Source organism: Sinohyriopsis cumingii, chromosome 5 (assembly GCF_028554795.1).
Source record: "Sinohyriopsis cumingii isolate HCF-2022 chromosome 5, ASM2855479v2, whole genome shotgun sequence".
In the NCBI taxonomy this organism is placed as follows: domain Eukaryota; kingdom Metazoa; phylum Mollusca; class Bivalvia; order Unionida; family Unionidae; genus Sinohyriopsis; species Sinohyriopsis cumingii.
In genome coordinates, this window is record NC_142965.1 from 129,882,118 (window position 1) to 129,897,198 (window position 15,081).

General features: G+C 36.0%; 1 protein-coding gene across 2 annotated transcripts in view; it reads right to left on the bottom strand.

Moving 5' to 3' along the window:
- Positions 1-2,313: 2,313 nt before the first annotated feature.
- LOC149800235 (acyltransferase PGAP2-like) overlaps positions 2,314-15,081 on the bottom strand; it is a 34,319-nt gene continuing 21,551 nt past the window's right edge. The window contains exons 5-6 of one of the 2 annotated variants that reach the window (XM_089959808.1): positions 9,894-10,045; positions 4,843-4,980 (exon numbers count right to left, since the gene is read on the bottom strand). In XM_089959808.1, the coding sequence (XP_089815934.1) occupies positions 9,918-10,045 (128 nt within the window). In that variant the 3' untranslated portion in view covers positions 4,843-4,980; positions 9,894-9,917. Of the gene's footprint in view, positions 4,981-9,893; positions 10,046-15,081 lie in introns of both variants that reach the window. The other variant, XM_089959807.1, reaches the window with a different exon arrangement.

Consider the following 15,081-nt stretch of genomic DNA (forward strand, 5'->3'; position numbering starts at 1 on the left):
ATGGCACAAAAACTTTTCTCAAAATTAAACCCAGGCATAAAGTTTTAGACCATTTGATGAGTGGATCACAAGCGATCCTCTAAATTCCCTTTTAAACTCAGGCATAAAGTCTTAAGACCTTTTGATGCATGGATCACAAATGATCCTCAAAACTCCCTTATAAACCCAGGTGTAAAGCATTTGATGTATGGATCACAGGAAATACTCAAAGTTCCCTATTTAACATACTTGTAAAGCTTCTGACCTTGTGATGCATGGATCACAAGGGATCCTCCAAGTTCCATTTTAAACCCAGGTGTAAGGTCTTGAATCTTTTGTTACAATAATCACATGGATTAACAGTAATTTACCAGCATTTGACAAGGTTGTTCAATGGCTGTCAAGCTGTCTCTGCTGTTACATGCATGTATCATATCACCATAGTTATAACCCATGATAGTAGTTAAGGGGGCCACCATAGGGACAATGGGACTTACCATTAAAAACACCCCCTGGGCCACTATAGGGACTATGTAAATTTAACATGGGAAAAAACTTTATGTACACCTGGAATATGCCAGGCGTATAGTGAATGAGCTGGCTGCAGAGGCCATCGTAGAAGAGGGAAGGATGAAAGAGGAGGAGAGAAGAAACAAAGAGGAGGAGAGAAGAAACAAAGAAGAGGAGGAGAGAAGAAACAAAGAAGAGGAGGAAAAGGAGAGAGGAAATTTCAGAATCCCAGAGACAGAAGATTGGGGTTCTGAAGCCACTTATCCCGCCTCTGCTCTTCCCCCAAAAAGAGTGAAAAGAGACTGGGGAAGAAGAGATGTGTGTGGTGCCAGGCCTGGAAGGTGCCATCATTAACCAGGTGTCATAGAGTTCAAAAAACAAACAGCCCTTTTCAGGGCTACCCCAATCTCTAGAAAAGATATAGTAATCTATTTGCCAATGTGTGTATGTAGAGTAGTGTGAATATAAACACTGACTCTTTTTTCTAATTGCGAGTGTATGTATTAGTGTTTGTAAGTGAACAAGTAGGTTTGTGTGAATGGTAGATTATGGGGTTTTGTAAGCGCTCACGTACGTTTGTGTGGATAGTTGATTATGAATTTAGTTTTAATGATTTGCGTGTGTAAATAGTAGATTTGGGGTTTGTTTATTGCTGGTTCACGTATGTGGATAGTAGATCATATGAAATGAGAAAAAAGTAGGGATGTTTTCCTTCACGTCCACGCGTTGTTTGGTTATGATCTAGGTAAGATCAATTTTGTTTTGGGGGATGTTTTCCATCACGTCCGCGCTTTCACTATAAGAACCCACAGTATTCGTCGTTCAAACCATTCTACAAAGAATAAAAAGAAGATGGCTTCAAACCAACTTGATAAAATGAAAACATTGCAAGACGTCCTGGACAATTTGGGTATGATGGAGCAAATGTTGGTTAACATAAACGAGGATCACTATTCTTATAGTCCCCATCGTGTGAAGATGGAGATAAACAATTTGAGAAAAGTAAAGGAAATGATCAGTGCTCTGATGAAAGAAATAAAGGAGGAGAAGGAGGATGAAGAGGAAAGGATAAGGATGAGAGTATGGAATGAGAAAATTGAAAAGGAAGAAGAAAATGAGAAGAGGAAGAAAGAAGAGGAGGAGAAGCAGAAAGAAGAGAAAAAGAAGGAAGAAAAGAAAGAAAAGAAGAGAAAGAGTGTAGAACAGAAAATAAGAAGCTGGTGGAGAAATAGAAGAAATTAAAAGAAGAAGACGAACTCAAAGGCCCTTTTCAGGGCCACTCATAGGTCTCGAAAAGAGATTGACTTTCAATTGCCTACCCTTTTTAAAAATTTTTTTTTTAAAAATCCCATGTTAAATTCCCCTTGTCCCTAAAGTAGTTTTTTTTCTCCCATGTTAAATTCCCCTTGTCCCTAAACAAGCCCAAAATCTATTCCCATGTTAAATTCCATTGTCCCTATAGTGGCCCAGCAATTTTTCCCATATTAAATTTACATTGTCCCTGTGGTGGCCCCCTTAACTACTCATGATCAATACTGTGGTGCTAACAAATTAAGATCAACAAATGTCAGTTTTATCTTTTCGTTAAAAGTTATTAATCACATGTTTCTTGAAACATGTTATACGAGGTCTATCATCGAAACTGTTCGTAAATAAAAAACAGTCCCTCTTAAAAATGAGCCCCACCCCCCGAACATGCCACTGGGAATTCAAGCGATGTTAAAAGTCAAGAGAAGTCACTGCCAAAAGAATCAAAATCGTCAAGAAAAGTTACTATCATTTGCAAGATAATGCCAGTTTTGGGATATGAAGTAAAAAGCCCAATGATTTTCACATCACTTTATTAGAAAAATAAACATCTAAAAAAGCAAGAGATATATTCTGACATTTAAGAGTCACATTATTATAAATGAATTAAATAATGAATCAACCATGTGTAACAAAGCCACTTACATATTTAAGGCTCTTTTGCCACCAACATGAAAAAATACTTTCATGGGTATAAATTACATACACAGAAGCCTTGGACAATTCTCTTTTCAAATTAAATATAATAGTGACTGTGTGTGCATGATTTAGATTTTTAACACAGCTTTAAAAACATTTCAGTCATATCAAAACAATAGACAATAAACTTTTTATACAATTACTCCCAAATAAAGACCACCTCAAATAGCAAGTATGTTGCAAAAGTCCCATTTACTATGCAAATGAGCAAACAAACTTGACCTCTGAAATGAGACCACCAACCAGTTAAGATTAAATTTATCCTCTGAAATGAGACCACCTACCAATTAAAACCACTGGTGGTGTAATATTTGCAAGGTTTTACTGTGTATATACACACACACACACACACACACACACACACACACACAGAGTGAAAAACAAAAATGCAAATTAAACTGTTTGATCAGAAATACGTGTGTCCATGACCTTTTGATGCATGAATCATAAGGGATCCTCAAAATTCCCTATTCAACATAAGTGTAAATTTTTGGACCTTTCGATCAATGGATCACAAATGATCCTGAAAGTTCCTTATTAAACCCACACATGAAGTCTTAAATCCAGGTGTAAAGTCTTGTACCATTTCATGCATGGATCACAAGCAATCCTCTAAATTTCCAGATAAACCCAGGTGTGAAGTCTTATGTCTTATTAGGCATGGATCATAAGCAATCCTCAAAATTTCCAAATAAGCCCAGGTGTTAAGTCTTGTACCATTTCATGCATGGATCATAAGCAATCCTCAAAATTCCCTAATAAACCCAGGTGTTAAGTCTTGTACCATTTCATGCATGGATCACAAGCAATCCTCTAAATTTCCAGATAAACCCAGGTGTGAAGTCTTATGTCTTATTAGGCATGGATCATAAGCAATCCTCAAAATTTCCAAATAAGCCCAGGTGTTAAGTCTTGTACCATTTCATGCATGGATCATAAGCAATCCTCAAAATTCCCTAATAAACCCAGGTGTTAAGTCTTGTACCATTTCATGCATGGATCATAAGCAATCCTCAAAATTCCCTAATAAACCCAGCTGGAAAGTCTTGAACCTTTTCATGCATGGATCATAAGCAATTTTCTAAAAATTCTTAAATACAAGTTCAAGTTTTTGACATTTTTATGTATTCATTCCAAGGAATCCTTAAAGTTCTCTTTTAAATCTAGGTGTAAAGTAAAGTCTGATTACCAGTATGGCCAGGATAAAAAGTAATTACCAAACGTGTTTTGGTTTGGTTTAGTGCTTTATGGCATAGCACCTCAAGTAGGTTATTTAATGTCAAGGCAATCGGAATATAGTGCCTTACCTAAGGAGACACAGTGATAGCTGGTCCAAGCTATTCTGATGGTAGGATCTATCAACATTCAACATAAGATATTGAAATTTCTGTCTCACCTTGTTTTTATTAAGCAAAACAGAATTCAAAATCATGACAGGGTTTAAATCACTCTTAAAATAAGTACCTTTTATTGTTAAGCACAGTTTTTATCTATTCATGCAAAAATGAGATGTACTATTCCATCAACATAAATTTGCCATAACAGTGAAGAATCAAAGTACTGAAACTACTGATGTCTTGTAGGATTGACAAGATACTAATTTATGTGAAATCAGATGGAAGGGATTTCGCTACTCCTGGCCCTTCTTACAATTGAAGACAGACTTCTCTAAATAATCATTATAAAATTATTCTAAATTTTCTTTTCTTTATGTCGCTATAGAATTTATTTTAACATCTGAAACATTTTTGTTATATAAATGTGATTTTCTATTGAAAGCATTTCTACTATATTTATAATCAGTGAGATAATATCTAAGAGAAATAAGTAATATAAGGTCTAATCATGTACATCAGTCTGAGTTGCCATATTATAATCGACCTAAAAGCCAACTGTTCCATACTTTGTTACTAGTTTATGCTGTTCCATACTTTGTTACTAGTTTATGCTGTTCCATACTTTGTTACTAGTTTATGCTGTTCCATACTTTGTTACTAGTTTATGCTGTTCCATACTTTGTTACTAGTTTATGCTGTTCCATACTTTGTTACTAGTTTATGCTGTTCCATACTTTGTTACTAGTTTATGCTGGACCATACTGTTATTAGAAGTAGAGTCTATATTTGGCAAAATACAATGGATACTACACTGCAAGGAGGGACTGACAACCAAATTATTGTCTGGTCTAAATGTCTCCAAATGAATAGACAAACTATGCAGCAGGTCTGAAATTGTCTTTCAAAACAAATAGCATATCTAATAAATAATATAGTTCTTGAAAAATGCATTTCTATGCATCAGATATAAATTTGTGTATATAATAAAAATACATCAATTTCTGTCATACAGGGATTGAGAAGAACTCTTTCTGTGGAATTCTGTGCAAAACAAACTGAGCATGTGGAAGGTCCAGCATGAAGGTGGAATGGAAACCAATATTGCTAATCACAACCAGATACTCACACAATGCAAATCTACTGTACACTGAAAAAGAAATGAGCATGTATTAATTAATATGTAGATTCATAGAATATACCATTGGTGTGCTAATTGAAAATGCCATCTGTGTGTCAAAATTTTTAGGCTGCAGGAATGGTGCTCTTTGCGAAGTTCCAGCAAACAAATTCTGATCCTGAGGATGCCATTTCCCTATCCCACACCAACTCATATGACAGATTATTTATCTCTCATTCCAAATTAGTAATGAGTGCTTTAAAAACGATGACAGGTAACTGGTATTGATGGAGCCTTTACAAATGTACAGCATATTATAAAACTTGTTAAGGCATTAGCAAAAACATAAAAATATAAAACTGAGTGAAAAATATAATACTGAGTGAAAAAAAAAGGTTATTTCATTTCAAATGGGCTAAATTAATTTTACAGAGAATAAAGAGGAATTTTTTAATTTAGACAATGAAGATTTCCCATATTATAGTTTTTAAAAAAATGACTAAACTAACAATTCGCTTGATGAGGATATCACAGACATAAGTATGTAAAATATGTCATCATTTTCATTTAGGACAAACCAGACACCATTAGAGGACTTGATTAAAATACCATGCTGATATGACCATCCATCCATTCAAGAGAATTTGTTCCCCAATGTTCAATATAATTTATTGTGGCGGCCATAATTTAAGTTAGATCAATCTCAATGAATACTAACTAGACATAATAATAAGTTGTCTGGTGAAAATCTAATGTTGATGTAACCTTCCACATAGATGGTGAAGTGATAACATCTAAATGATGACCACTGTGGAGGACATATTCATGAAAGTTGGGAGAAACCATAATACTAAAATGTAAGGGGCCACCTAAGCAAAGTCCTGGTTGGCAGTCGAGGTGGGCAAAGCCCCCACCCCAAACCAAAGCTAAAAATGGAGCAATTTTGATAGTATTTGCTCAGTCTTAAATCCGTTAGCATGCAATGCTTTTGTATGCTGACTGCCTTTATGTTTCAAAGTCATTCTTCTGTTATCACCATGAAAGTCAGTCAGCATACATACATTGTATAAAGTCAGTCAGCATATATACATTGTGTAAAGCTGATGACATACAGAACAAGCAGTGAGGAGAACTGGACCATTATGCTTTAAAGTGTCAAATCAGGAAAAAGGAGTGTACTGTTCTTTTAGCCATTCATACATATGTAACTGAAAGAAATAATTGCAGTTATTGTCTGTTAATTTAGCATGGGCTAAATTCCAATCACCCTGGCTGATGACTACCAAGCCAAGACTATGCAACAAATTGTTTTTTAAAAAAAAAATCTTTCCATGAAGCAAAGGAGGGGGGAATAAAGAAAACAATGGTAGAATGATAGAGATGGGTGCATGGAATCGCTAATCTGGTTCCCATACCACTAACCACTCCATTACTCACTGAAAAGGGACCCCGAGTGGCTGAGTGGTCTAAAGTGCTCTCTGTTACAGATCACTGCCATCTCACCTCTGTCTGTGCCGGTTTGAGTCTCGGATTCAGCCAATGTGGGTATGTGAGAAAGCTTGCCAGCAACTTCTCGTGGGTCAGTGGTTCTTTCTGGGGTTTTCCCCTGGTTCTTCCTCCACCATTGATACTGGCCACCATGTATAGCCCATCGCGTGCTGAAAAATGGCATTAAACCCCACAACAACAACACACTGAAAAGAAAAGGAGTGTACAGTAGCTAGGGAACCATACTACATAATTGACCGAGGTGTCTCACTCAAGTAATTAAGCACCCTCTATCTGCTATTATTCCCATGAGACAAATCAAATATAGGAATCAAAGAGTAGTGGAATATAATGACTGAATCACGGTATTTGGGTTTCCATAGAGGGCAATGAATTATGGAGTGAAATATGAACTTCATGATTCAGCTGAACACATCAGTGGAGCCTCGAATAGATTGAATACCGCATGAAAACTTCCATTTGCTTGCTCAACAGTAAATCATAAGTATAAAATTTAGTATCCCTAAGCATCGATTTTTTTCATACTAATTCTTTCCAATGTTTTTTGGAAAGATTGACCTGTGGGGACATTCTGAAGATGGGATTTCCATCATACGATGTAGAACTTTCACCCATGCATATTGGATCTCAGATGTGCACAACCGTTATTTAAACCAACCAGAACATCATATGAAGTCTTCCAGGTAAAACTATATGCTGATATGACTTTCCATTCTGGAGGAGTAGCAATAACAAGATTTTCAAGATGTCTGCTGTGGTGGCCATACTGAAGGTCAGATTGGCAACATTTTCATTTATGACCAAATGACAACCTATTAAGTCTTTCAGTGAAAAACCCAATTATGAACAGAAACAATAACATTTTCAAGATGGTCACTGTGATGGCCATATTGAATGTCTGAGCAGAACCATTTCATGAAGGACAAACTTGACATCATAAGTCTCCTGGTGAAAATACCATGTAGGTATGATTTAAGAAGGAAAGGCAAATAACAAGATTTTCAAGATAGCTGCGAATGCAGTCAGATTGGCAATTTTTCGTTTAGTACCAACTAGACACGATAAGATGTCTTTCAGTGAAAACCCTACCTTGATATGACCAGGAGTAGTAGAGATAAAATTTTCAACATGGCTGCTGTGTAGTGGCTATATTGAATGTCTGAGCAGCACCATTTTCATTTTAGGAGCAAACAGACCATGGGATCAATAAGTGCAAAGTTTCATGGTAATCCTGCATAGTTTAGGAGTAGCGATAACACAACTTCTGCTAATGGACAGAGAGATGTCTGATGGTGGATCACTAACGAAAGGCCATCCCATAAGATCCATGTCCACTTTTTTCCATACATTTTTATCTGTGTGCTTATGATCCAGATTTTCTAGTAAAATGACTACTACCATTTTCATCATTCTGGTTCAATTTAAAATAATTTCAGACTAAAATAACAGAATTATTATACAGCAGAACTTCAATTATCTGTCACCCGATTAACTGTCTGTCTCTGTTAACGATCAGGGCATTGTACATCAAAATATTAAAAACAAGTACATGTAAATATTATGATTTTTTAATGACCCAGTATAATATTTTTAATGTACATATTCTATTATCTTTCTATTCTCGTATCAGTCATGGTCTTGGTCCTGCACTCTGGCGGATAATCAAAGTTCTGCTGCAATAAATTCTCACCTTATGGCATTATCAAGCTAGGTGTTGTGAAGCTGGTCTATTGTGATGAAACAGTATGTTATGTAAAATCATGTTATATTATACCATGATGTCACATCTGGTCTACTGCTATGTATATAACAGTATGTAAAATCATGTCACATCATACCATGATGTCACATCTGGTCTATTGTGATGCAACAATACGTAAAATCATGTTACATCATACCATGTCACTGCTGGTCTAATGCAATGTACCAGTATTTCAAATCACATCATAACATTATTTTATTTCATTCATTCATTAAAAATATAAAAGCAAAATATATTTTCAATACTATGTGTATTTTTTTAAATTATGGGAACAACAATTTAAGTATAACTTATCATTTTATTAATAGGGACATGTAATAAATAAACGTCCATGTTTAAACTGTTGGACAGTTCAAAGTACATGGGGCCTACAGCTCAATATGCTGTGCATTTTTTCAAAGTACATGGGGCCTACAGCTCAATATACTGTGCATTTTTCAAAGTACATGGGGCCTACAGCTCAATATGCTGTACCTTTGTTCAAAGTACATGAGGTCTACAGCTCAATATGCTGTACATTTGTTGAAAGTACATGGGGCCTACAGTTCAGTATGCTGTACATTTGTTCAAAATACATGGGGCCTACAGCTCGTGGGGCCTACAGCTCAATATGCTGTACATTTGTCCAAAGTACATGGGGCCTACAGCTCAATATGCTGTACATTTGTCCAAAGTACATGGGGCCTACAGTTCAATATGCTGTGCATTTTTTCAAAGTACATGGGGCCTACAGCTCAATATGCTGTGCAATTGTTCAAAGTACATGGGGCCTACAGCTCAATATACTGTGCATTTTTCAAAGTACATGGGGCCTACAGCTCAATATGCTGTACATTTGTTTAAAGTACATGGGGCCTACAGCTCAATATGCTGTACCTTTGTTCAAAGTACATGAGGCCTACAGCTCAATATGCTGTACATTTGTTGAAAGTACATGGGGCCTACAGTTCAGTATGCTGTACATTTGTTCAAAATACATGGGGCCTACAGCTCGTGGGGCCTACAGCTCAATATGCTGTACATTTGTCCAAAGTACATGGGGCCTACAGCTCAATATGTTGTACATTTGTCCAAAGTACATGGGGCCTACAGTTCAGTATGCTGTACATTTGTTCAAAATACATGGGCCTACATCTCATGGGGCCTACAGCTCAATATGCTGTACATTTGTCCAAAGTACATGGGGCCTACAGCTCAATATGCTTTACATTTGTCCAAAGTACATGGGGCCTACAGCTCAATATGCTGTACATTTGTCCAAAGTACATGGGGCCTACAGCTCAATATGCTGTACATTTGTCTTGCCCACGTTATCCAACAGTACAAACACTACAGTCGATAATAAGTGAAACTGGTGTTTTGGTTCATACCAGTAATATGCCTCTTCATTCCATGATGAATGACATGTAACTATTACCAAGAACATACTTCAACATAAAAGAGGATAATTGAACAGATTGGCTCTTCTAATAAGTAAGCCTGGTACAACTTGGTTGATCTCAACAAACTTTATTGGCATTTTGTTACTGTGTTTCCCAAAAATAAAAATTGCCATGAGAAGAAAGTACAAATAGATGTAATTAATTAAGCTAATTGTTACCACATCTTTGGACTCTTTCAACTGTAAATTTTTAGGAAGAGTTCTTGGTCTTAAAAGAAGATCTGTACTTACAAATTATTGCCTTAATATTCAGTCTTAAGCTGACTTGGTGTCTGGTGGAACCATAATCAGTGAATAGCCAGTGAAGTCCTGGATTGCAGTTCCATGAAAGGCTATGTTAGAAAATACTGTCAAGTACTCAAACAGAGCAAAGAGAGAATACACTGAAATGAAACAAAACACCTGGTAGATACCAAACCAAGCTAAGTTTTCAAATGTAAATGTTTTACTATGTAAATGTACATTAAGATTTTAGCTCCATATATGGTGAATATAGACTATAATGATAATATAATTTGGTACAATTTAATTTTCTTTCCTCCAAATATACGTTTTGATGCGACTTAAAGTGGTAGCTTATGCAGAAACTTGTATCAAATCTACACGTATAAATAAAAAGCTAATTTCATGAACTGATGTATTTTAATTTCTGTTGGAAATTGGTTTTAAAGAACAAGGGTGATTCATTATAGACATAAGTGTGAAATAGAGACTTATTGACGAAAACAATTCATGTTTTATTTTCATTCCTAAATTTTCACAGGTGAAAAATATATTCTTATATTTTCACATGTGAAAATATAAGATTTCCCATCATGCCATGCAATGCTTGATTGTGTGAGCCAACAAAAGTTGTACCTCCAGCAACAAAAACAAGTACTGGTACTTTGTGAACTTGAACAAAACAAATAGAAACTGCCTTACCTTTCAGACATGGAAATTAATCTTTGATAAAGAAATCTGACTAGATGCTGTTCACAACTCTCTGAAATTATTTCCCCTTACTTCCTTAACAGTAATGAAAAACCCACTGTGATGCATTGCTAAATTCAACTTGCTTTGTTTTCGGATAGGGTCAAATAGTTTACAAAATGTCAAAAATTTCATTTACTGCAACAGATTAGGTCAGCCAAATCCTAAGTCACATATATTTAAATATGATCAGCCTATGAAAGTGAGGTGAATTTACAAAAAGAGGATGGGGTGAGCATGTTGTGTCAAAGAGTGAGTTTAATCATCTGGGGCAAGTTTAGACTTGCAACATAAGACATAACACATTATATTTTTGTTCTGGTGCTGCATCAACTGCCTTAATAATGGCTTTGTGCTTCCAAGTAGACTGACAGGAGAATGAGAGGTAACATTTCAGGAATATCTCACACACTTTGCAGTCCATATCAACACTCTTCCACAAATTTAAATCTAATTGATTATACTTATTTTGCTGTCTTTATCCTGATGGAAGCAAAATCCAACAGTAGCAAATGAATGCATTTTCATGTTCCATTCAGCTGGTTGGAATGTGGTGGAAGCCAGGAATGCATTTTCATGTTCCATTCAGCTGGTTGGAATGTGGTGGAAGCCAGGAATGCAGAAATCTAATTCGGTTGAAGAAAGTTTCTTTAACAAAATTATTAAAAATATTCTAATTTTGAAGAAAGTGTTTCGATAGTTTCATTTCGTTAAAGATTAGTCAATTTCAGCATTCCCCGCTTCCATTGCATTCCAACCAACTTAAATGTAGGTCAAGAGACATGAAAACACATCCATCTGCTTGTGATTCATCTTACATTGTAAGACTAGTGCAAGTTTGGTATATAATAAAAAGAAAATTTTCTTTTCTTATGTTAACGCTGGATGTATTTCATCTTATGTTTCCAAAAAGAATGTATTTTAACTCATGGCTTCACCATTCCTTAAAACATCATGTTTTTGGTACCACATGATGAAATATATCCAGTGTTAACATAGGAAAAGAAAATAACCTTGACATAGTAAAGGGTGACACCCATTTAATAAAACAGACATGAAGAGAAATAATCAACGAAGGATAAAATTGGTTATTTTGGCATTTATTCATTTAATTCATTATCTCATGAGAAGTGGAGAGCAGTGAAAGTTGGAGGTTAAAATGTGAAAAGGGGTCTATTTCTGTTATCTCTGTGCCAATTCATGAACGGTGGCAGATATTATGTTGCTTTGTATGTTAGAATGGACATAAAGTATTTTTAAAAAATCAATTCAAGCTCCTTATGTGTTAACCATGATGTCAATTCAGATAATGTAAGCAATTGTTGACTGATGCATATTTGTTTCGTAATGGAAAGATTGTCTGAAAATGTGAAAGACAAACCCTATTTTTCTTCAAACAAGGCCTGAAATGATCTGAACACTACAATTCCACACATGGCAAGGATTCATATACATGTAAATATGCAAATGTTCTCAATTGTTTGAACTGATTCAGGAATTGTATCATCAAATAGTTATTTTTAGTGCCTGTAATGGTCCAAAAGACTGGAAGGACACACAAAATGAAGTTATCAAGATAAAATCTGTCACGGAATAAAATGGAAATCACAAGAAATCATGAAATTCAAATGACAACTGCTTCTTTAGGGAAATTCATGACCATGAGTTGTGCAGTCCTTTTTGCTACTGTCCAGTGACAAAACTTTCTATTAATCCTTGTACTATATAAGGTAACCAAAGCAATTTCAGTATGATGGTTATCTATTCAATCACGTTTTCCTTAATTCACATTCCGATATAACTTTTTTTTCTTGGCTTGTACAAATGCACCTGATGTCCAGGTATTTTACATACAACTGAAAAATATAACAAATTTTGATAAAAAAGGAAAAGTGAATGGTTTAATGACAGTAATTAATTTGGTCACTATGTGTTCAACTCATTTAGTAGTCAAACCTCTTGTGGGAAAAGATCAAACTGGCCCTTGTACAAAGATGACCTCTATTATTATTTTTATTATTATGATATCGACAGAGTTAGTTAAGTACACTATTCAACAGCATCATAAAATAAATGTTCCACACTGAATTACTTATGATACTCACATCAGAGATTAAGATACATGATGGATTCCTAAAACTAACTTATCTTCGACTTGTAAAAAAAGTTTGTTTTCTGGATTATGACAAAACACCGATGTCACGGAATTGTATAAATTTATTTTTTATTTTTTATTTGGATTTGATACATGTACATGGGTTTCATTTTAGTGTACAGCATTATCTGAGGGTGGTTTATGAATATCGTACAGTGGAACCCCGCTATAACGCGATGATCGGGGTCCATAAAATCGGATCGCGTTAAAAGCGGGGTCGCGTTAATGCGGGGTTTTACAATATTTAACTTTTTTTCCGAGAACATATACTTGTATACATGTACAATGATCAAAAGTCGGCTTATCATCAGATGAATATTAACTGGAATGCATTAATTAAGATATATTCAAAATAATCGATGGCTAATATATTTATAGGTTATTACTGTGCATTAAAAACATTTACTAATTTTTATTTGTTTGAACGATAATACAGATTGACCGATAATACCAGACTATCGCTATATCATGAAAAGTGTATCAACACCGTATGCTACCGTGCCGTCGTGGCATGCAGTTCATCCATAATGGATGTAATTTCATTGAAAATCGTACAGATTTAAAATATTCAATAATTTTGTAATAGTCTGAATTCCTCGTGTAAAATATAGGATGAACAAAATATTGAAACCATTTACTTGCCGTCTGATATCGTACGGTCATTGCATGCAGCTATTCCCGGGTCTACATACGGTGTCTGTACAAATTTCATACCGCTAAAATTTTATCATATGCGACAACTGCAAGAATAATTAACAATCAACGCATGATTTCAGCGTGCAAATAACTTTTATTTCAGATTTTGTGAACATCAAAAGAAACATGTGAAAACTGCTAAATTAATCGTTGCGCAAAGTGCAAAGTCAGTGTGGTTCCAAATTTAAATTTCATCATTTCTTGAAAAATATATCCAGTGACGTTTGCTTCTTTGCCGCAAACTGTTGGGTTCTAGCAAAGTCAAGAATGTTTCTTAATTGAAGGACTTTGACGCTGTCAACATCTTGTGTTTCCAGCCACCTTAAACTTGCTTCTAAATGTACTACTGCTTCAGACACTTTTGGTGGGGGAGTTGGGGTGCCATCGTCATCGTTATCATTATCGTCACTGGTTTCAGGTTCTGATTGTGCAGCTTCATTCTTCCTGCTGACATTTGTAACAATTTCGTCATCTGATATGTGTTCGTATATAGGGCAGATGTCATCTACTGAATACCAGTTAAGGATATCATGATGACTGTGCTCGTATTTTTTGAGTGCTTCTTCTGCTAAACGTACGTCGTCTTCAGTGAATCCTGTAAATTCAAGCTCATCGTCACTATCATTTTGTGTCGAGGGCGTAAAAGCTGGCCCAAGACCCTTTATCCAGCATCGTTCAATGCAGCGTGCAGTGATAGCATCCCAGGCTTTACCTCCAAGGTGACATACTTCTTTTAAGTTGAGTAATGCCAATGATGTGTCGACGGATGCGTTATTATCTGCTACCATTCCCTTTATCATTTCACGGCGATAATTTTGTTTAAATACGGAAATTATGCCTTGGTCAAGTGGCTGGATTTCTGACGTAGTGTTTTTCGGGAGGTACGAAACTTTGATCTTGCCATCACTGCTGACAAGATTTTCCGCTGGGGGGTGGGCAGGGCAATTATCCAGCAGGAGGAGAGCTTTTTCCTCCAGCTTGAGTTTTCGTAAATGAGCCCGAACATCTGGAACGAATGTTTTGTGAAACCAGTCGTCAAATATGGAGCTATTCATCCAAGCATTCTTGCTGTTAGTGTACTGAAATGGAAGTGCCTTCATATTTACATGATGAAAACATCTGGGAGCTTTTGATTTTCCAATCATCAGAGGTCTGACTTTGTGGCTGCCAGACTTGTTAACACAAAATAAGAGAGTCACTCTGTCCTTCCTCTTCTTGAAACCTTCTCATTTGTGACTGTCAGTCTTGGTTGCAAGGGTGCGATCGGGTAACATTTTATAACATAAACCAGTCTCATCGCAGTTGTAAACTTGGTCGGCTGTGTAGCAACCGTCCTCCAGCAACTTTTTAAGCCCAATCGGGTAGGAATTGGCAGCCTCTTTGTCAGCGGAGCGGATTTCCCCAGACACAAGAACTTGGCTGATAGCGTGCCTTTTCTTGAATCTGTCTAGCCAGCCATTACTCGCCTTAAATTTGGAATCATCTCCATTGATACGGCGATCAAATTTCTCTGCTTGGGCTTTCAGAATTGGGCCAGAAATTGGAACACCTTCTGAGCGAGCTTGTACAAACCATTGGTACAAAGATGAATCTAGG